At 36.8% G+C, this 22,657-nt stretch overlaps 2 protein-coding genes across 2 annotated transcripts; both read right to left on the bottom strand.

The window, feature by feature from the left end:
* Positions 1 to 714: 714 nt before the first annotated feature.
* Positions 715 to 5,875, bottom strand: LOC131324414 (F-box protein At5g65850). The gene is made up of 3 exons (XM_058356372.1): positions 5,811 to 5,875; positions 5,524 to 5,614; positions 715 to 2,201 (listed from the first exon to the last, which is right to left on the bottom strand). Exon 3 carries the CDS (start codon positions 2,116 to 2,118, stop codon positions 889 to 891), a length of 1,230 nt encoding a protein of 409 aa, XP_058212355.1. The 5' UTR covers positions 2,119 to 2,201; positions 5,524 to 5,614; positions 5,811 to 5,875; the 3' UTR covers positions 715 to 888.
* A 5,346-nt stretch (positions 5,876 to 11,221) lies between these two features.
* LOC131324413 (putative F-box protein At1g32420) lies at positions 11,222 to 16,061 on the bottom strand. Its single transcript, XM_058356371.1, has 2 exons — positions 15,764 to 16,061; positions 11,222 to 12,774 (listed from the first exon to the last, which is right to left on the bottom strand). Exon 2 carries the CDS (start codon positions 12,689 to 12,691, stop codon positions 11,462 to 11,464), a length of 1,230 nt encoding a protein of 409 aa, XP_058212354.1. The 5' UTR covers positions 12,692 to 12,774; positions 15,764 to 16,061; the 3' UTR covers positions 11,222 to 11,461.
* Positions 16,062 to 22,657: the final 6,596 nt, after the last annotated feature.

Below are 22,657 nucleotides of genomic sequence, written 5' to 3'. Positions count from 1 at the left end.
TGGATGGATTCGGGGGCTCTGCTGTGCCATGAGGCACAGTAGCGCCTACCTACACCCAAAACTGTGCCGTTTTGAATAAAAAAAAATTTAAAGTTATTTATTTGCAATCTTATGGAGCAGAAACGTGATTATAAGAGTTTTAGAGATAAAATTTAATTATGTCTCTTTAGAATAATATGATCAAAATAAAAACATCTTTACAGTGGTTCAACCTGATTGAAAATTGGATCAGTTAATTTTTAACCATATTTTTTAATATATAAACGTTCTAAAAAAATTAAGTGCTCAAATTTTTAATCCGTTTGAACAAGTACGAAGATCTTATTATTCTGAACGTATTATTTTAAAGGATCATAATTAACTTTTATCTCTAGAACTCTCATAATTAAATATATGCTCTTTATTTAGGATCTTGTGGAACAGAAACACGATTATTAAAACCTTAAAAACAAAAGTTAATTATGCTATAACAAGGAACATTGCTTTTACAAGTGGATCTTGCATTGCATTACCGTTTTCCAAGACATTGAAAATTCACGAGAACAAGAAATTTAAAAAATCCAAATAGTCATCTTGCCATCGATTGAACTGCTAGTTGACTGCAAAAATCCTATGTACTCCAGCAACGGACCGGGTTATAATTTGATACGAAGACTCAATCAACAATGCCATACAATGCCCATAAATTCCATCATACGTTCTGTGACTTCTGTCTAAATCCAATAATCCAATGCCCATAAATTTCTCATTGGAAAAATCCACAATCTAACGTGAATCAATACACACCCACCCCTAGGCAGACAACTTCACACAGAAGTCTCACAAGAATGAAATGCAATAACAAGGCTAACATAGAGAAAATATTACAACGCGAAGAGGATTAAACTTTTAAATTCCTCTCAAGGAAAACAGATTTTCCACACAATCAGAGACCCTTATTTTTCCGAGTTGACCATGACGTCCTGGACCCATGAACTCTGAGAGAGGAAGCCCGGTGATATCAATCCTTCTCATACTACTCTTCTTCCGGTCATAATAGCAAATATCAAACAAGCTAGGAGAAAAACACAGGACCGTGGGTGGGCTATGTAGAAGGATCTCACCGGTCTGAATTGCACCATTCATATGAAAATAGTCCGCAAAAACAAAATTACGCGGTGGTGTGATGACGACTTTGATCCAAACCCAATTCTCATAGTCCTCTAGTATCCAAAGCTCCTCTGGTACATCTTCTGGGAAATCCTCACAAGCAGCCAAATGGCTGCCAAGTTCTCGCAGACAGGGCTTGGCTGAGGGTCCATCAGGCAATGGAATCACCCGAAATCTCTCATCTTTGAGGTCAAATGCCACTATGACCTCCTTATCAATAGTGGAAGAAGGTTTCGTAGATGTACTTCTCCAGTATATAACTCCATTCACACAAATGCCCCCAAAACCAAACGGAAAGTGAGGGGATGGGGGGACAACGTCAATCGTTCTCCATGAATGTGTACCCAAAGTGAAAATTTCATACTGGTAATAAGAGTACTCAGCAAACTCCGTATTCGCACTCGGATGTAGGTTAGGGGATACGTTGAACACTTTGTATTGTTTAGTGGAAGGGTCAAACCCAAACGAAAACCTTGGGTGAGTAAAAAAGAGGGAATCGCCTCTTGGCATACTTGATTGGGGAAGGTTAACAACTTCTTTGGTGGTAGGATTCACTATGAAAATAGTTCTTGGCTTTATAAGGTACCCACATATTAAGCCATTGACAGATTGTTTAATATGATACCAACCTTTCTCTTGGGTCGGGAAAGTGAACAAGTGTTGGGCAGATCCACCTTCGTAACCGACTGAGAAAAAATCTATCTTATCAAAGGTGATGGCGGGGCTTAAAGAGATTACCAGGTAGCAACTGTCTGGTCTACACTTGGCGCGATTATGGTGCAATTCGGCAAACGTAGGGTCCTCAATCAGAGCGCGCCAATGCTTACAGATGCACTTGCACTGGCCTACCACCTTCGCTGGAAGTCTTGTCAGAATGTCAATCACTATCTCATGAGGCAAGTTGACATCATTCACCATTTCACCAGTATTGCCGGAGGAAATTCCACGGGTGCACTTCTTCAGCCTCATAACATTCGGTTTCAAATTCCAAGAACAAACTTCAAGTAGGGGAGCTTGGTTTGGCAATGTCCAGGTAGAGAACAAATGAATAGCTAATGAAAAAAAACCAAAAACAAGTTTCATAAGGGCTCGATAGCAAATTGATAATACAGAACAACTTACAAATACCTTACACATTAGGAAGAACTTAAAATATTTGAGCAGTGCTATGTGCACAGCAGCTTATACACAGCAGCTGTGCACAGATGCCATTTTCTCCCGGCTCGGGTCGCACAAAGATGATCGGAGCGGCTCATTTTGTTCTAAATATGTCGTTTAAGGTCTCTTTAAAAAATGAGCTTCGTTCGATATCGTTAGAGGCGTTAACAAAACACCCAAAATCACTACAGAATTTAGGCACAAAATGAGCCGCTCCGATCATCTTTGTGCGACCCGAGCCGGGAGAAAATGGCATCTGTGCACAGCTGCTGTGTATAAGCTGCTGTGCACATAGCTTTTCTGTTAAAATAATTGGTGTGCTCATAGGTTTGTTTGGTTCGAGTAAGTAAACTAAACTGGTCAAAAGTTTTTTTAATAGAGAAAGGAACCGGACATTTCAACTGATAATCTTCTTTCCTTAATGCTAATCGAAAAAAGATAGAGAGAACAAATGGATTACCTAAAACAAAGAAAAAGGTAGCATGATCATCAGGTTCTTGTAACAAATGAACAACCTCAATCTCCGTAAGTCTAGAATCTCTAAGCATAGGTTATAGCTAAGCTAACAGGCCAAAGGGTTTCCATACTGTCATTCCAAAAAAAAAAAAACACCATACTAAATCAACGGAAGATGAAGAAAAATGGAGCCAAACCGCCCGAACCCCTCAAAATCTAAGATTCAGCTTTTCAAGAGGGCACTTAGCTGGTTTTGTATTCTGAAAAACCCTAAATTTCAAGTGATCAATTAGAGTTTGTTCCAATGATTATCTTATAATAGGAGTACCGCAGGGATCCGAATCTACACTATATACTGAGCAGTGAGCATGTTTATCCTCCTTGAGAATATCTCTTTTTTTCCTTAACCCTTTACATCACCCCTTTCCCATTTTACTCCCATCTCCTTCCTCGAACTGTCCATTTCCATATGATTTTAGTTTCATTTTGATCTTCTTTCTCTCTTTGTTTCTTCCTATTATGGTCATGAACCAAATTCCTTCAAATAAGATTAATTATCTTCCATAACTTATCTACTACATATGGTATGCTTCTCAATGTCACACCTTTATTAGCTCCCTACTCCTGGTACCAAATCCATAATTTTACCTTCTATTCTTGCAAAATAGATAATGATTTTGTATTTGATCACACGACTCACCTTTTTTGTCCTTAAAGTATCTAATTTACCTAATTACCCTTCCATTGGTAAAGAGTGTATCAAAAATTGATGAATACAAAGGGGAATTCTAAAATGTTATATGAATGGTAAAAACAAGGTTGTTCACTTAAAAGGTCTGTGCTAAAATTAGTTCACTTAATTTTATGCTTCTTGTCCAAAGTTGTTTTAATTAATTTATAATATACTCCAACAATATCTCCGTACTTTACAGAATTGAATTTTTGAAATTCATCTGTGATAACATCCCTCCCTAAATTTTATTTATAGAAAACCACTTTTTCCAAAGTTTTTACAATCTATTTGTCTGTCTTTCTGTAGTTACACGTTTGTGTCGCCGCACATGGTTTTCAGATCCAGTACTGAATCGAAAAGAGATTATTGCTAGGGTTTAGGGTAACCAACTAATACAAAATTCCGAGAAGGACTGAACCCAGCAATTCATATATAGAACATAATTGAATTTTAAATATTGTAGCTATCAGAAAACAAGGGGCACATATTCCAAATCATTGCCGGAAAGACTATTTATCAAAAGCTAACCTTTTTACCTTCTATTCTTGCAAATATATTTAATGCTCTTGTATTTAATCACGCGACTCACCTTTTTTGTCCTTAAACTTAAAGTATCTAATTTACCTAATTACCCCTTCATTTGTAAAGAGTGCATCAAAAATTGATTAATACAAAGGGGAATTTTAAAATGTTATATGACTGGTAAAAACAGGGTTGTTCACTTGAAAGGTTTGTGCTAATATTAGTTCACTTAATTTTATGCTTAGCGACCAAAGTTGTTTTAATTCATGCTAATATTACTCCAGTAACCTCTCCGTACTTTACCAAATTGAATTTGAAATTCATCTATGATAACATCCCTTCCCAAACCAAAAAACTATTTCGAACACTTTTTTTTACTCAAAAATTGGTTTCCAAAATCAAAATACATTGACTTGCTGTTAAATTTTATTATCGAAAATCACATTTCCCGTATTTTTTACAATCTATTTGCCTCTCTTTCTGTAGTTATACGTTTGTGTCTCTGCACATAGTTTTCAGTAGGGCTGTCCGTGGTCTGGATTGGACCGGATTGCTATGAATCCAATCCTAATCCGCGAGTCACGGTTTTTAGAAAATACAATCCGTGTCCGGACCAAAAGTCCCACGGTTCGGTTCCAATCCAATCCAATCCGTGAGTCACGGTTCGGTTCCAGTTTTATCCACAGATTACATTCCATAAACACTAAATTGCAAATCTAACAAAAAGAAACCAAATTCTTGCCAACAAAAAAACAAGCTTTACAATTTGCCATTACATCCAGCAAGGTAGCAACCAAATAAAGTAAAGCACACAAGTATTATCCAGAGTTCCAGATTAGATACAAGATACAGCAAGGCAACAGCCACATGACTTCAACACAACATGCAAATTCTAGTCAAGTATTGTCCAAGCATTATCTAGTTATTACATTCCATAAAACCTAACAAAAACTAGCCAATTAGTTTCACAAAACAAACAAATAGTATCACATCAAGATAAAATTGCTGAAAAAAATAAAATCAATTGGTAAAACTTATAATTATTTACTGAATATTACACACATATTTTTTATTTTTAAATATTTCACGGTTCGGTTCAGTTTATCCACGATTTCATAATGAAAATCCGTGGACCGAACCGAATCTCACGGTTTTTCAATTTTCAAATCCGTGTCCGGACCATCAATCCACGGATCGGTTCGGTATGGTTTCACAATTCTCGATTTTTCTTGGACAGTCCTTGACTTTTCAGATCCCGTGAATCGAAAAGAGATTAGATTATTGCTAGTAAGATAATGTACAAGAGAGAGACGAACAGATAGAAATCGTAAGGGCTACATGGCTAAACAGTAATACAAAGATCCGAGAAGTAACGACTGAACCCAGCAGTTCAGATTTAGAACATAAATGATTTTTTTTTCTCCAAAAAATAAGAATATTGTACTAGCTATCAGAAAACAAGGGGCACAAATCATCGCCGGAAAGACGATTAATCAAAAGCTAACCTTTTTTAATAGAGAAAGGGATCAGACGCAGTAGCCACGGCTCTCTACCATTCTGGATTGATGGATGCTCTCTGATCCCAGCAACCTTCTTCTGAAAACAACGGACCTATCTCGAGTCCATCATCGACAGAAATAATGGCTAAAAAACTAATCTTAGATGGATAGAACGATCAAATCAGTATCCACGCATTTATAGATCTGAAATCTAGAGTACATAAAGCCACCGCAGAGAGAGAGAGAGAGAGAGAGAGAGAGAGAGAGAGAGAGAGAGAGAGAGACGTTTTTACCGTCGACCTCTCCAGCCTCCGATTTGTACTTTTGGTCACCAGGAGAGAGAGAGGGAGGGTTTTGTTTTTTTTTTCCCACAGGGTACCCCGTATTTGAACTCTCCCAAATTTATATCAATGCCAAATTACAGAGTTTTTACTCTGGAACCCCTAAAAGTAAAATCATTACGAATTGACCCAAAAGAACCCAGAATGTATCCATTCCCGTACCTAAAAGGCTGAGGAGGCCATCTCAATCCACATTTTTGAACCCGTCTTAATCCGTCCACTTGTAACCCAATCTAATCCGTTCATATTGTATAACTGGTTTTTTTTATTATTGGCAAAATAAATTTATTAGGGGATCTTGTCATATTGTGCATGGGTTTAGATGGGTTGTTAATGGGCCCAACTTAAAAAACCTATCCATTCTTTATAGGTTTTCAAAACACATAACCCGCCGCCGCCGAAGTATTGCTACCTAGTACAGTAGTAATCGAGTTCAGTTTACCTTCTTTCTTTAGGGGCGACTATTCGTAATCCCATATTTTCTCCCTTAACCCATTAAAAATTTTCAATTATACTTGACAGTTAGTTACTGAAATTGAGATATATTTTCAGCATATAATTACCGAAATGTAATATTTTTTTCAACAACTATTTACCGAAAATTTATGTTCGGCAGTTGTTTACCGAAAGTTGAACATATTTTCGACATGTAGTTACCGAAATATAATCTTGTTTTCCACAGCTATTTACCGAAATGTTATGTATGATTTTCAACAACTATTTTCCGAAATGTAGTGGGTTAAGGGAGAAAATACGGGACTGCGAATAGTCGTTCCCTTTCTTTAATACTCCGTAGGAGTAAATTTTTCTGAAGGTGTTAGTTTCGATGCACATCTATTACGCATTTCTACGCGGTTTTCTTTATCAATCTAGCTTTAAATAATTACTCCATATTTCGTTTTCCATGGAAAAAAAAAAAACTTTTATTTAATTTACCCTATCCCTCTCTAACTGCATCCTAGTAGTATTTATATTTTCTACTGCAATTAGAAAAACATTTCTGTGATAGAAGAGTAAAGGTTTTTCTTTTGCCAATGACACAAGGACTTCAATTTTCTAAACCCCTTGCGACAAAGTGCTCTAACGGATAGTAAGTTAAGGGCTCGATTGGATGATGTATATGATGGGTGTATTACACAAGATGCCCGGATGAGCGTTGATGAGATTGATTTTACACCATTTGGCATCCCTTTTTTTTTTTTTCTTGTATTAACTAATCATCTGCTTCACTAATACACCGAAAACAACCATAAATTATTGCTACCCTCCAAGGTAGCAATAACTAATCCGGGTGTACACGTCTGGTTTTTGACCAAAACACCCCTCCTCATCCCCTCCCCAATGGCTATCTCTCTCTCTCTCTCTCTCTCTATCTGCTAATAGAGACAACGAAAGAGAAGAACAGATCACCATCACCACAAAAACAAACACACAAAATATGTATGCATATGTAGAGAGAGAAATATGTATACAAAATATGGTCCTCACACGGCGTGCGGTAGCTGGCCACCGCATTTTGGTGCGTGGCTGCAAACACACTAGTCAATCATTCAGTGGGACGAGGACTGAGGACGAGGAGATGTCAATTGCTGTTATCGAGGTGGGAAGATATTCAACTGAATAATCTTTCTCTATCAAGTGCATTTTGGGATTTTGATTTCAAAATTTTAAGTAATAAGTGAAGAAAGATTGATAAAAAAATAAGAGTAATAATTGAGAAAAAATTTATTGAGAACCGTACATAGAGAGAGAATCTCAAATTCCAAAACGAACATTGTCTCTGATCCTTAAGTCTTTTGTTGGCCTTCGCTTGTCATCGATGCTCTCATATCTACTGGCGATAGCATAAATTTTTGTTTAGTGGACCAGTGCTCTGTTTCTTAGGCCTTCGTATTTTGATCTTTGCCCGCCACCGGCACCCTCTATCTTACGGCAGTCGTACAATTGCATTTTTCTCCATTAGTGAAATTTCTTACGCTACCTCCAAAAAAACGAATAATCCAAGCAATTAGAAATCAATAAAGTGGGCGACCCTTCTCTCTCTGCCTCCCAAATGATTCTCGTGAAAAGAGTAAACAGATTTTGGATTCTTTTCCTTCTGTATCCAAACAGAGCCTAGTCCTTTCTCCTCTCCTCTTTTCCGTATACTGGACAATCTCAGTGATAGCAGCATTCCCCATTCGTTCACTTTACAGTTCTGAAGGCATAATCCAAGAAATTGTGCTTTGTCTGTGTTTTGAATTTGTTGAAGGAAAAAACCCAAAAAAAAAAAAAAAAAAAACCAAAAACAAAAATGACACACCAGTGAATTGAAGTCAATAGTAAAACTTGTTTGCAAAAGCTTTTAAGTTTTTTTTTTTAAACTGTTTTAGGTACTGCCAAAGCTTTAAGTTGCATTTTCGATCGTTTATCTCGACAATTAATGTTTGAGATTTTTCGAAAGGCACCGAAATTACACGGATTGCGCTATGCACTCCAGCTTTGAATTGCGATTTTTTTTCTTTGTTCAAGCAGTAGGAGAATTACATTTATGCCTTGTTCATTCACAACTCTATTCAAAAAATATTTCTCAACTCAATCATTACTTTCATTTCTCTCTCTAACTTTTCAATCATTACTCTATATTCTTACTCTATCTCTCTCCACTTTTTATCTCTCTCTTCAATCATTACTCTCATTTCTCTCTTCACTTATTTTTCAAAGACACTATTTAAATCACAAACCAAACAAAGCATAATAAGATTTGGATTGTGATTTTGGCACTTCAAAAATTGATGGAGGGGCTCTAAAACTGAACTGTATTGATCCATAAAACGACATCGTTTTGGAGCCATTCTATCAATTTTTGAAGTGCTAAAATCAATTTCCTAAAAATTTACAACAATGTGACACTATATCATTCATGTGAGTCCATACTAACTAAATCAAACCCAATATTGTACATAACACTTTAACGAAAAGCCCCATGAGAACATTGGAACACTCATACATAGGACGACTAATAATCAATTATTGCCTTCAGCCAATATTTGACCCCTTGACCTCTCCGTGGAGAGTGTACACGGGTGACAAAAAAAAGTTAGGCTAGCCCTAGTTGGTTCAACAATTTACAATAAGAAAAAAATGTTATTGTCTCGTGGATTATCCTTTTTGACAAGACGATTGCGATTGCGATTTCCATTTTGATTTTGAAATATAGAAAGTCGGATTTTCCTGTAATTGTTAGTTTTAAATTTCGGGTAATAAATAAATCAGTCAAACAGGATAAAAGGAAATTGAAATCAGACAAAGATAATAGAATCTGGTACTGAAAAATGTTAACCAGTGAGTTGACGTCGGACGCTTATGAGTTATGATTGAGGAAAAATTAGTGGGTACTCTTACGACACAAAAAAATAATATTCGTGAGGCTCCACCACGTGGTGTTTCAATACTTTTAAACATCACACATTCACGTTGTACCTATTAAAGATATGAAAGCATAAGAGGCTAGAAGCACCCGAAGGCTAGTCCGGCAAAAAACATATGGCTACTTTTTATTCATACACATGACAAAACATACATATACACTTAAATTGAAGTTAATTGTTTTCATTATATAGCCACTTTTTTTATTGAATTTTTTGAAGTTTGGGTGCCGATATTTCATGTGTATTTTATACTACATATAAGGTGATTCTAGTAAGGGTGGGGCCTGGAGATGGGGAGGCCTCCCCACCCATATATGTCTGTCTATCCATGCTCTACAGTACTTTGCCATCGCTTTTATCGGGTTCCGCTATTCTGTAAAATCGGTCACCCAAAAATTAATCGATACATGCGTGAACTGGCCCAGATACTCTACGCAATTAAAAGAGAAAAATGAAGTTGTCACATGGTACCTGAATGATGCATCATTGCATCCATAAGAGGTGGGAGTGGGGAGAGAGTCAAGCTGAACTGCTGAGGCACATGACTTTGCTTCGGTAGTTAGGGTGATACATGGCATGGGGTGCATGATTGAGACCCTTGTTTCTATAAGAGCATCCGCATCAGCCTCAGCTGATTTTGGACAAAATTAATCCTTAAAAATCAATTTTCTACTTTAGCTATTCAGTTTTTCACAATTACACAGCATCAGACTCTTTACTCTCACTCTCTACCATATTTTTTAATATTAAGAATAGTGTGCACAGTGCAATGAAAATATTAAAATAACTGTGAACATTAAAATAAGCATGAACAGTGAAATAAAAACTATTAAAATACTAAGTAGCAAATGAACAGTTGCTCTGGATTTTGCACGAGGCACTGTAGCATTGTAGAAATCTGGTTAAAGTAAAGAGCTACAAGCGAGGCTGATGAAGGGATATTTTTGGGGTTTGGCTTGCTACTTTAACTTAGAGAGAGAGAGAGAGAGAGAGAGAGAGAGAGAGGTGTGGATATTTTTGGGGTTTGGCTTGCTACTTTAACTCTGATTCGCTGCTACAACGCCTATTAATTCAAGATTTTATTAAAATTCCGCAAAAGCGTCCAGTTGCCATAACATATTAGTAACCTGTCAAGTATTTTATTAATCCAGAATTTCGTTGGGCTGAAAGGATGTGGGCTAACCAAGATTTTAAAGCCCCATAAATGTAGCTCATTTAGGTCTCGTTTCGCTAATTAAAATAAATTTTTATTTTTCAAATAAGTACTTACTTATTTGAATAATAAATACTTATTTTTCTAATTAAAAGTGATGTATTGTGAAAGAATAACCTATTTCATAAAATGGGAAATAAAATACTTATAAAATATTTGCCTTCAAAATTGAACGAAAGTATTCGCCTTCACATTAGAGCCATAATAGTCACTTGTGCCATCGTCAAGGGCCTCGTAGCTCTTTTTGAGATCAGACACACCCAAAAAAAAAAAACACATACAACATTACAACTACACACACAAAAAAAAAAAAGAAAAAAGAAAAATATGTCTAGCATGAAAAGTCAGGTACCTATAGTTGGCCTCTATCTAATTCCTTTAACTTTTTTAGAAATCGGTAGAGGACTTTACGAAACATCCAGCTCTGTTTCATACTTCAAGCTTGAATTCTAAAGCTTCTGAAACATAGTTGGATGATTCGTAAATGTCTTAGATATTTAAAAAGTTGATTTTTACAAAGACACTAACAAACCATTTTAAAGAAAATGAGCGGCTATAACAAGGAACATTGCTTTTACAAGTGGATCTTGCATTGCATTACCGTTTTCCAAGACATTGAAAATTCACGAGAACAAGAAATTTTAAAAAACATCTAAATAGTCTTCTTGCAATCGATTGAACTGCTAGTTAACTGCAAAAATCCTATGTACTCCAACAACGGACCGGGTTATAATTTGATATGAAGACTGAATCAACAATGCCATAGAATGCCCATAAATTCCATCATACGTTCTGTGACTTCTGCCTAAATCCAATAATCCAATGCCCATAAATTTCTCATTGGAAAAATCCACAATCTAACGTGAATCAATACACACCCACCCCTAGGCAGACAACTTCACAGAGAAGTCTCACAAGAATGAAATGCAATAACAAGTATAACATAGAGAAAATATTACAACGCAAAAAGGATTAAACTTTTAAATTCCCCTCAAGGATAACAGATTCTCCACACAATCAGAGACCCTTATTTTTCCAAGTAGACCATTACGTGGTGGACCCATGACCTCTGAAAGAGGAAGCCCGGTGACATCAATCCTTCTCATACTACTATTCTTCCGGTCATAATAGCAGATATCAAACAAGCTGGGAGACGAACATAGGGCCGTGGTTGGGCTATGTAAAAGGATCTCACCGGTCTGAATTGCACCATTCGTATGAAAATAGTCCGCAAAAACAAAATTACACGGCGGTGTGATGATGACTTTGACCCAAACCCAGTTCTCATAGTCCTCTAGTATCCAAAGCTCCTCCGGTACATCTTCTGGGAAATCCTCACAAGCAGCCAAATGGCCTCCAAGTTCTCGCAGACAAGGCTTGGCTGAGGGTCCATCAGGCAATGGAATCACCCGAAATCTCTCCTCTTTGAGGTCAAATGCCACTATGACCTCCTTATCAATAGTGGAAGAAGGTTTCGTAGATGTACTTCTCCAGTATATAACTCCATTCACACAAATGCCCCCAAAACCAAACGGAAAGTGAGGGGACGGGGGGACAACGTCAATTTTTCTCCATGAATGTGTACCCAAAGTGAAAATTTCATACTGGTAATAAGAGTACTCAGCAAACTCCGTATTCGCACTCGGATGTAGGTTAGGGGATACGTTGAACACTTTGTATTGTTTAGTGGAAGGGTCAAATCCAAACGAAAACCTTGGGTGAGTAAAAAAGAGGGAATCACCTCTTGGCATACTTGATTGGGGAAGGGTAAAAACTTCTTTGGTGGTAGGATTCACTATGAAAATAGTTCTTGGCTTCATAAGGTACCCACATATTAAGCCATTGACAGATTGTTTAATATGATACCAACCTTTCTCTTGGGTCGGAAAAGTGAACAAGTGTTGAGCAGATCCACCTTCGTAACCGACTGAGAAAAAATCTATCTTATCAAAGGTGATGGCGGGGCTTAAAGAGATTACCAGGTAGCAACCGTCTGGTCTACACTTGGCGCGATTATGGTGCAATTCGGCAAACGTAGGGTCCTCAATCAGAGCGCGCCAATGCTTACAGATGCACTTGCACTGGCCTACCACCTTCGCTGGAAGTCTTGTCAGAATGTCAATCACTATCTCAGGAGGCAAGTTGACATCATTCACCATTTCACCAGTATTGCTGGAGGAAATTCCACGGGTGCACTTCTTCAGCCTCATAGCATTCGGTTTCAAATTCCAAGAACAAACTTCAAGTAGGGGAGCTTGGTTTGGCAATGTCCAGGTAGAGAACAAATGAATAGCTAATGAAAAAAAACCAAAAACAAGTTTCATAAGGGCTCGATAGCAAATTGATAATACAGAAAAACTTACAAATACCTTACACATTAGGAAGAACTTAACATAATTGCTGTGCTCATAGGTTTGTTTGGTTCGAGTAAGTAAACTAAACTGGTCAAAAGTTTTTTTAATAGAGAAAGGAACCGGACATTTCAACTGATAATCTTCTTTCCTTAATGCTAATCGAAAAAAGATAGAGAGAACAAATGGATTACCTAAAACAAAGAAAAAGGTAGCATGATCATCAGGTTCTTGTAACAAATGAACAACCTCAATCTCCGTAAGTCTAGAATTTCTAAGCATAGGTTATCGCTAAGCTAACAGGCCAAAGGGTTTCCATACTGTCATTCCAAAAAAAAAACCATACTAAATCAACAGAAGATGAAGAAAAATGGAGCCGAACGGCCCGAACCCCTCAAATTCTAACATTCAGCTTTTCAAGAGGGCACCTAGCTACATAATAGGAGTACCGCAGGGATCCGAATCTACACTATATACTGAGCAGTGAGCATGTTTATCCTACTTGGGAATATCTCTTTTTTCCTTAAACAATCAATAAAATCATACAAAAACCCACTTAACCCTTTCCCATTTTACTCCCATCTCCTTCCTCGAACTGTCCATTTCCATATGATTTTAGTTTCATTTTGATCTTCTTTCTCTCTGTCTCTTCCTATTATGGTCATGAACCAAATTCCTTCAAATAAGATTATCTTCCATAACTTATCTACTACGTATGGTATGCTTCTCAATGTCACACCTTTATTAGCTACCTACTCCTGGTACCAAATCCATAATTTTACCTTCTATTCTTGCAAAATAGATAATGATTTGGTATTTGATCACGTGACTCACCTTTTTTTTCCTTAAAGTATCTAATTTACCTAATTACCTCTCCATTTCTAAAGAGTGTATCAAAAATTGATGAATACAAAGGGGAATTCTAAAATGTTATATGAATGGTAAAAACAGGGTTGTTCACTTAAAGGTCTGTGCTAAAATTAGTTCACTTAATTTTATGCTTATTGTCCAAAGTTGTTTTAATTAATTTATAATATACTCCAACAATATCTCCGTACTTTACCGAATTGAATTTGAAATTCATCTGTGATAACATCCCTCCCTAAATTTTATTTATTGAAAATCACTTTTTCCAGAGTTTTTACAATCTATTTGCCTGTCTTTCCGTAGTTACACGTTTGTGTCACTGCACATAGTTTTCAGATCCAGTACTGAATCGAAAATAGATTATTGCTAGGGTTTAGGGTAACCAACTAATACAAAATTCCGAGAAGTAAGGACTGAACCCAGCAATTCAGATTTAGAACATAATTGAATTTTAAATATTGTAGCTATCAGAAAACAAGGGGCACATATTCTAAATCATCGCCAGAAAGACTATTTATCAAAAGCTAACATTTTTACCTTCTATTCTTGCAAAATAGTTTTAATGCTCTTGTATTTAATCACGCGACTCACCTTTTTTGTCCTTAAAGCATCTAATTTACCTAACTACCCCTTCATTCGTAAAGAGTGCATCAAAAATTGATGAATACAAAGGGGAATTTTAAAATGTTATATGAATGGTAAAAACAGGGTTGTTCACTTGAAAGGTTTGTGCTAAAATTAGTTCACTTAATTTTATGCTTAGCGACCAAAGTTGTTTTAATTTATGCTAATATGACTCCAACAATCTCTCCGTACTTTACCAAATTGAATTTGAAATTCATCTACGATAACATCCCTTCCCAAACCAAAAAAATATTTCAAACACTTTCTTTTACTCAAAAATTGGTTTCCAAAATCAAAATACATTGACTTGCTGTTAAATTTTATTATCGAAAATCACATCTCCTGTATTTTTTACAATCTATTAGCCTGTCTTTCTGTAGTTATACAGTTATACGTTTGTGTCTTTGCACATAGTTTTTAGTAGGGCTGTCCGCGGTCCGGATTGGACCAGATTACTATGAATTCAATCCTAATCCGCGAGTCACGGTTTTTAGAAAATACAATCCGTGTCCAGATCAAAAGTCCCACGGTTCGGTTCCAATCCAATCTGTAAGTCACGGTTCGGTTCCGGTTTTATCCACGGATTACATTCCATAAACACTAAATTGCAAATCTAACAAAAAGAAACCAAATTCTTGCCACCAGAAAGATAAGCATTACAATCTGCCATTACATCCAGCAAGGTAGCAACCAAATGAAGTAAAGCACACAAGTATTATCCAGAGTTCCAGATTAGATACAAGATTAGATACAGCTAGGCAACAACCACATGACTTCACCAACACGACATGCCAATTCTAGTCAAGTATTGTCCAAGCATTATCTACTTATTACATTCCATAAAACGTAACAAAAACCAGCCAATTAGTTTCACAAAACAAACAAATAGTATCACATCAAGATAAAATTGCTGAAAAAAATAAAATCAATTGGTAAAACTTATAATTATTTACTAAATATTACACACACATATATTTTTTATTTGTTATTTTTAAATATTTCACGGTCCAATTCGGTTTATCCACGGTTTTATAATGAAAATCCGTGGACCGAACCGTATCTCACGGTTTTCCAATTTTCAAATCCGTGTCCGAACCATCAATCCACGGATCCAATTCAAAAGTCACGGATCGGTTCGGTCCGATTTCACGGTTCTCGATTTTTCTTGGACAGCCCTAGACTTTTCAGATCCCGTGAATCGAAAAGAGATTAGATTATTGCTAGTAAGATAATGTACAAGAGAAACGAGCAGAGAAAAATCGTAAGGGCTACATGGCTAAACAGTAACACAAAGATCCGAGAACTAAGGACTGAACCCAGCAATTCAGATTTAGAACATAATTGATTTTTTTTTTCTCAAAAAAATAAGAATATTGTACTAGCTATCAGAAAACAAGGGGCACAAATCATCGCCGGAAAGACGATTTATCAAAAGCTAACCTTTTTTAATGGAGAACGGGATCAGACGGAGTAGCCACGGATCTCTACCATTCTGGATTGATGATGGATGCTCTCTGATCCCAGCAACCTTATTCTGAAAACAACGGGCCTATCTCGAGTCCATCATCGACAGAAATAATGGCTAAAAAACTAATTTTAGATGGATAGAACGACCAAATCAGTATCCACGCATTTATAGATTTGAAATATAGAGTACATAAAGCCACCGGAGAGAGAGAGAGAGAGAGAGAGAGAGAGAGAGAGAGTTTTTTTTTGCACAGGGTACCCGAGAGAGAGCGAGAGAGATATTTGAACTCTCCCAAACTTATGTCATTGCCAAATTACAGAGTTTTTACTCTGGAACCCCTAAAGTTTTAAAATCATTACGAATTGACCCAAAAGAACCCAGAATGTACCCATTCCCGTACCTAAAAAGTAGACGAGGCCATCTCAACCCACATTTTTGAACTCGTCTTAATCCGTCCACTTATAATCCAACTTAATCCACCCATATTGTATAATGGGTTTTTTTTTATTGGCAAAATAAATTTATTAGGGGATCTTGTCGTATTTTGCATGGGTTTAGATAGGTTGGTAAGAGCAAATTTATCAATTGTTAGGTAAAAATGCTAGTAAACAGTGCACTTTTTTCATTTTATCTACACACATCTCTCTCAACACTACACTAATACTATCTATTTAACCTATTCTCTATTAAAATATTATTACTTTTATTTTCTGGGAAGAGAGGGGGGGGGGGGGGGGGGGGGGGGAGAGAGAACAGTTAATAAAATAATATACACATGGTGAATAGTGCTTAGGTATATTTACCTAAGCAGTGTTCATAGATGGATTTTACCTAAGCCTTTACCTAATCTGGTGTAATGCTCATTTGAAGGTTTTGCTTAGGTAAAATAGCTTTTTACCTCAACTGATAAAGTTGCTCTAATGGGTCCAATTTAAAAAATTCATTCATTCTTTATACGTTCCTAAAACACGTAACCTGTCGTCGATGAAGTATTTATTTATTTATTTTTTTAGTGAAAGAGCAAGAAATGCATTGATGATATGAAAGAGTACAAATACTTTGAGTCCATAACTGAAACAAAATACAACAAACGACATAAGCTACAAACATAAACATAAAGAGCGTCAATCCAAAACAGTGTGCCTCTGGCGGCTGCTGAGAAAGAAGACGCTAATTTTGCCTCCTTGGCCAAGCCATGGGCGAAACGAATGTCTTGACGGTCAACCTTGGTAATTCTGCAAAAATTTAATTTCAAAATTTCCAAACCGAGTTTGGGAGAGTTCAGTTTACCTTCTTTCTTTAATAGGAGTAAATTTTTCTGAAGGTGCCGTTTCGATGCACATCTATTTACGCATTTCTACATGGTTTTCTTTATCAATCTAGCTTAAATAATTACTCCATATTTCGTTTTCCATGGAAAAAAAAAAACTTTTATTTAATTTATCCCATCCCTTTCTAACTGCGTCCTAGTAGTATTTATATTTTCTACTGCAATTAGAAAAACATTTCTGTGACAGAAGAGTGAAGGTTTTTCTTTCGGGCCGACTATTCGTGGCCCCATATTTTCTCTCTTAGTCCGTTAAAAATTTTCAATTATACTCGACAGTTAGTTACCGAAATTGAGATACATTTTCATCATACAATTACCAAAATATAATATTTTTCTCAATAGTTATTTACCGAAAATGTATGTTCGGCAATTGTTTACTGAAGGTTGAACATATTTTCAACATGTAGTTACCGAAATATAATATTGTTTTCAACAGCTATTTACCGAAATGTTATGTATGATTTTCAACAACTATTTACCGAAATGTAATGGGCTAAGGGAGAAAATACGAGACTGCGAATAATCACCCCCTTTTCTTTTGCCAATGACACAAGGACTTTAATTTTCTAAAACTGATTTCTCAGTTTCCCCCTTGCGACAAAGTGCACTAAACGGATAGTACTTTTAAATTTTTTAAAAAACTAAATGCAATAGAAAATCCTCTGAAAATTGTCATCTCAAAGTTAACAGCGTCCCGATTGGTGTCAAAACACTCTCTATCTTGTGCCCCTCCCAAATCAAAATCTAATCAGCCGCGGGGGACAAAATGGTGTGCCGATAAGTTTTTGCCAGAAGGAGTTGCTCATAGATGAACATGTATCGTTACTAAACTGATTTAGATAGTAACGATGAACAATTGGAGGATTGGGTTATTTTTTGATGAGCTTTTATCCACAGAATCCAAATTAATTTGTGTATTATTTGTTGGGTTATTCTTTAAGAACTTTTATAGGATGGGTTTTTTTTTTTTTTTTTTTTTAAGTGTTGGGAGGTTTTAAAATGGTTGGGAGGTTCTATATATAACTTAAAATAACAGGTTAGTACATAACCTTTGTGTTGAAAAGTATTTTGACAACCAAACGACGGAAAACTATTGTTTCGAAAGATATTTTTCATGTGCCATTCAGATATCGGAAAATAAAAGTTTAAAATTTGATTTCTAAAAAAATATTTTACATCGAAACAAACGGAGCCTTAACCCCATTATTAATTTTTCTTGTGTATACAAAAGGTGAAAAATAGCTGAAAGTAATTAGGTCCGGAAATATTTTAATTATTTTCAAACTCTCTCTCTCTCTCTCTCTCTCTCTCTACTTTGAGAGCCTCTCTCTCCAAACTTTTCCTCCTTCTAGGGTGGGGCGGAGGTGGCCGCCACTTCTCACCTTCACCTCCCCTCCTCCCTCCCTCTTTTTCACTTCCTAGCCTCCTCGTGCTCTACTTGCGCATCCCCCATCCACTCTCCACCTCCATCCGCCTCCATCTCCGCCCTCCCACCCCACCCCACCACCACCACCGCCCCCCCTCTGTCTGGTGCTTATTGGGGCCGATCTAGTGCAGATTTGAAGAAGAAAAATGGTTTGGCTTTGCTTATTCGGCGGATAAGCCGACAACAGAGTTCTCAGCCGGATTTTTATTTTCCTATTTCTTTTTTGGTTCGGTTGTTTTTAGGTTATGTTGATTTGGTTTGGGATTTTTGTTGGTTTGATTTCTCTCCATTTATGGGAGTTTCTGGGTAAGGTTTCTGGTGTTGGATCTTGTGGTGGTCTTTGCTGTAGTTGAGGGTTTGTTGCTCTCTCTGTTTGGAGATCAGTCATGGCCGACTTGATGACAAATCCTGGTGCGAGGATCTAGTAGTGATCTTGGGTATCTAGGCCTCTTTGTTTGGTTATTTACTCCCTTTGGGACGATATCCAACGTCATTAATGTATTTGGTTCTTTTTGATATTACAACTCCTACCATTTTGGCAAAAAAAAAAAAAAATTAGGTCCGGAAGGTAGCCGAAGAAAGAGTTGGAACCGGAAACAAAAGCAGCCATATTTTGGGGAAAAAACTAATTGGCAAACGTATGTTGTTGGTGCAAAAGTATGTTCATCTATGATCCGGTGGCAGTCATACTAGGGAGGGGGGAAAATGGGGAGAACAAAAAAGGGGGAAAAAAACGGGAAAACAGATTGGGTTTGGGTATTGCTTGACCCATATTCGACCCGGCCCATTTCAAACCGTCTACTTTTGACCCGTATTCAATCCGCCCATATTCAGCCCATGAGGCCACGACCCATTTTAACCCGCCCAAATCCGCCAATTTGCCACATCTACTAGATGGCATTGATATGAGTGCAAAAGAATGCGCATCAACAAAAATAAACCATGTGAATCTGTGATATTAAACTGATCGCGTCTTGTCAAAAAAAAAAACTGATCACGCATATCAATAACGGGCATCCCGAACCAAATTGATGACAGTTGATAGAAGAAACAACGAAAATATGAGATTCTGAGGCTTCTAAGTTCTACCCATTAAAGAAAGGGACTACGGATTTGGGAGTGTCTGAAGGAATGCCTTGTCCCAACTCAGAACAACAACAGGAAAAAAACAGAACAAGAGCATATAGTAGTTCAAAATAAGACCAACAGGAGCCTAAACCGACTAAAACCTAAGGTGGGCAACGCCCATTCCATCATCGCGCACGAAGGGTCTTGCAGGGGCTAAGGATATTTGCAGTGAGGATGAGTTCCTCCGCTTGTTCTGCACCAAGTGGCCAGCAGTCTGGTTAGCTTCATGGTAAATGTGCTTCAGTTCCAGACCTGTTCGACTGAGAAGGATTCTTGAATCTTCAATGATAGCTCGGTTAAGGTGTCCTTCTGGAGGGCCTTTGTTGATCCATCTCAGAGCTATTTTAGAGTCGGATTCAATCTTCACGTTGAGCATTCCTTCCTCCAGGATAATGGTTAAACCCCTATTAATTGCCCAGATCTCTCCTTCTAAACTTGACCCACAGTTCAAAGTACCGTAGTATCCAATCACCCAGTGGGCATCACAATCTCTGAACACTCCACCAAACCCCTTTACTCCATTGAAGTCGTATCAACAACCGTCAGTATTAAGTTTAACATTCCCTGCATGAAGAGCATCCCAACGAATTAGCAAAGATTGACAGATGCCACTGGACAAGGGCGAATTGAAAGCCTCTGTAATCCGAGCGGAATAGGAGGTTATGGCCTTGAGTATGTCTTTATATGTGATCACAGCTTGCCTTCTCATTTTGAAAGTTGATTTCTTGTAATGATTTTCCCATATCTTACAAGTTTAATCTGATTTCTGGATCAATTTTCAAGTGTTAATTGACGTGATGAAACTTACAAATGCAATCATGCTCAGTGGAAAGAACAAGTTGGTCATGTGGTGTATGGTGTTTTTACAATACAAGCTCATGCTTACGGATGATTTTGTTCTGCTTTTCGAGTGCAGTTTTTTCTTTTTGTACGCTCAGCTCGGTACAGCTTCAACGAAGATTTTTTCGATTTCTAAATTCTATCTCAAATTTGGGATACACATGAGTGAGAGAGAACGATTCGATATGAGTAGAAAGTCTTGTGTCTATTTCTTTAAAGATTTCATGGCCTTTATCCTTTATTAAAAAATTTAAAAAAAAAAGGGACGCACACACCCTGACGCCGTTATAAGCACAGACAAATTAAAATGAAAATATCTACCAAGCCAAAAGACAAATTTGAATAACAAAAATAGTCAACTTCTCTGTAAAGATTGAAACAAAAAGCCAACAAAGGAGTCGAGTAATTGTGCAATATAAATAATTACACAAAAAAATGTGTCAAACTCAAATATAAAATTGTTACCAAAGAGGGGAAACTCAACTCAAATACAAATTGTTCCAAGAAAACATCCCATGACAAACATATCCAGATCCATGACCAAGCACATCCTTTATGGAATCCAAAAATCTTAGAACTTAGAAGTATATTTTAGCTACTAATTCGAACAACACGGTAGGAAAATCCAAAAGGGTTAGAACTTAGAAGTATATTTTAGCTACTAATGTGAATGATTCGAACAACACAGTAGGAAAATAAATTGAAATCTTCATTCTTTGATGCCAATTTATATCAAACTACCATTATATGTTAGGCAAAGTCCACTTTGCCCCCCTATGGTTATCGTCATGTGCGGATACCCCCCTCATGGTTCAAAATTGACCACATAACCTACTTGTGGTTTTAAAAATGTGTGGATAGACCCCCTACCGTCATGTTTTCCATCCATATTAACGGAGGTATATCTCACACGCCTCTAGAATATAATCTGAGTCGTTCATAATGTATTAAATAAAGAATAAAGTATCTCTGCAAAAAATCATCTCGATTAGGTATCAATAACCTAGTGATCTAATTTTTAGTAAATTCAAATTTGAAATTTTAATTTCATAACAAAATCAATTACTTCCCAATCATAGTCAAACTTATTAATTGATATATCAAATTGCATAAGATTAGGCGCTGAAGCCTCTGGCCGAGCCTTACATATTGGGTATATAAGGCCGCCTGTGCTTATGCATGATAAGTATGACTGTATGACCAACAAATTGAAGGTGTGAAATCTCCTTTGATGTTGGTAAAAGGATAAAATGAACAGATTTTTCCCCTTGCTTGTTACCTTGACGCGCTTATAAAGATACGAATCATACTTCAATAACAGGAATATATATATATATATATATATATATATATATATATATATATATATATATATATATATATTGCGGGTCCCACATGCGCGTATGAAAGTTATGTCCATTTATGTGTTTGGAATATGTGTTTCTTTGAATTAATGATAACTAAGTTGAATTGAAACTGTCTGCAGTTATGGTGATGGTGGCTAAAGGTGAAGAAAAAGGATGTAGCCTAGTTTTGGACAACAAGAACTGCAACCTCCCAAAATGTGTTCAAGACTGCTATCAACAATACAATGGCAAGGGAGCTTGCGGTCCCTCTTTTGTTTCTCCAAGTGGAAGAAGTTGTGTCTGTTATTAAATGTAATTGATTTGGCTATCTAAGGTTCATTGCAAATTTAGATTTTGGTGATACCTATAATTGGTAATAAAGATTGAATAAGTTGGTCAAACAGAGTTCAATTTGTGAAGTTCTATATCGATAGATACATATATAGTTCCTTCACACAGACCTGAGCCACTTGAATACAATTGGCGAACAACCCAACCCTTGGAACACTGTACAGCTCCAGATGGCGAAGAGCCGACATCGAGGTGCCAAACCTTTCCGTCGATGTGAACTCTTTTGAAAAGATTAGCATGTTATACTCGGAGCATGTTATGCTTAAGAGTAACTTTTATCCTTTGAGGAACTCACACTTGAGTCACTTGACTTCACTCAATTTTCAATGTCACTTCGCCCTTGTATTTAGACATGTTTATTCTTCAGTCCCAAAACAAGGGAAAATTGAAATACACAGACTCGTTCATATTTGTTTAGAGCCAAAACAGAGAACTGGGAAACAAT

Source organism: Rhododendron vialii, chromosome 4a (genome assembly GCF_030253575.1).
Source record: "Rhododendron vialii isolate Sample 1 chromosome 4a, ASM3025357v1".
In the NCBI taxonomy this organism is placed as follows: Eukaryota; Viridiplantae; Streptophyta; class Magnoliopsida; order Ericales; family Ericaceae; genus Rhododendron; species Rhododendron vialii.
This window is presented reverse-complemented; position numbering and strand designations above follow the sequence as displayed.

Coding starts and splice junctions, on each gene's coding strand:
- LOC131324414 (XM_058356372.1), bottom strand. CDS start 2,118: ATGAGGCTGAAGAAGTGCACCCGTGGAATTTCCTCCGGCAATACTGGT.
- LOC131324413 (XM_058356371.1), bottom strand. CDS start 12,691: ATGAGGCTGAAGAAGTGCACCCGTGGAATTTCCTCCAGCAATACTGGT.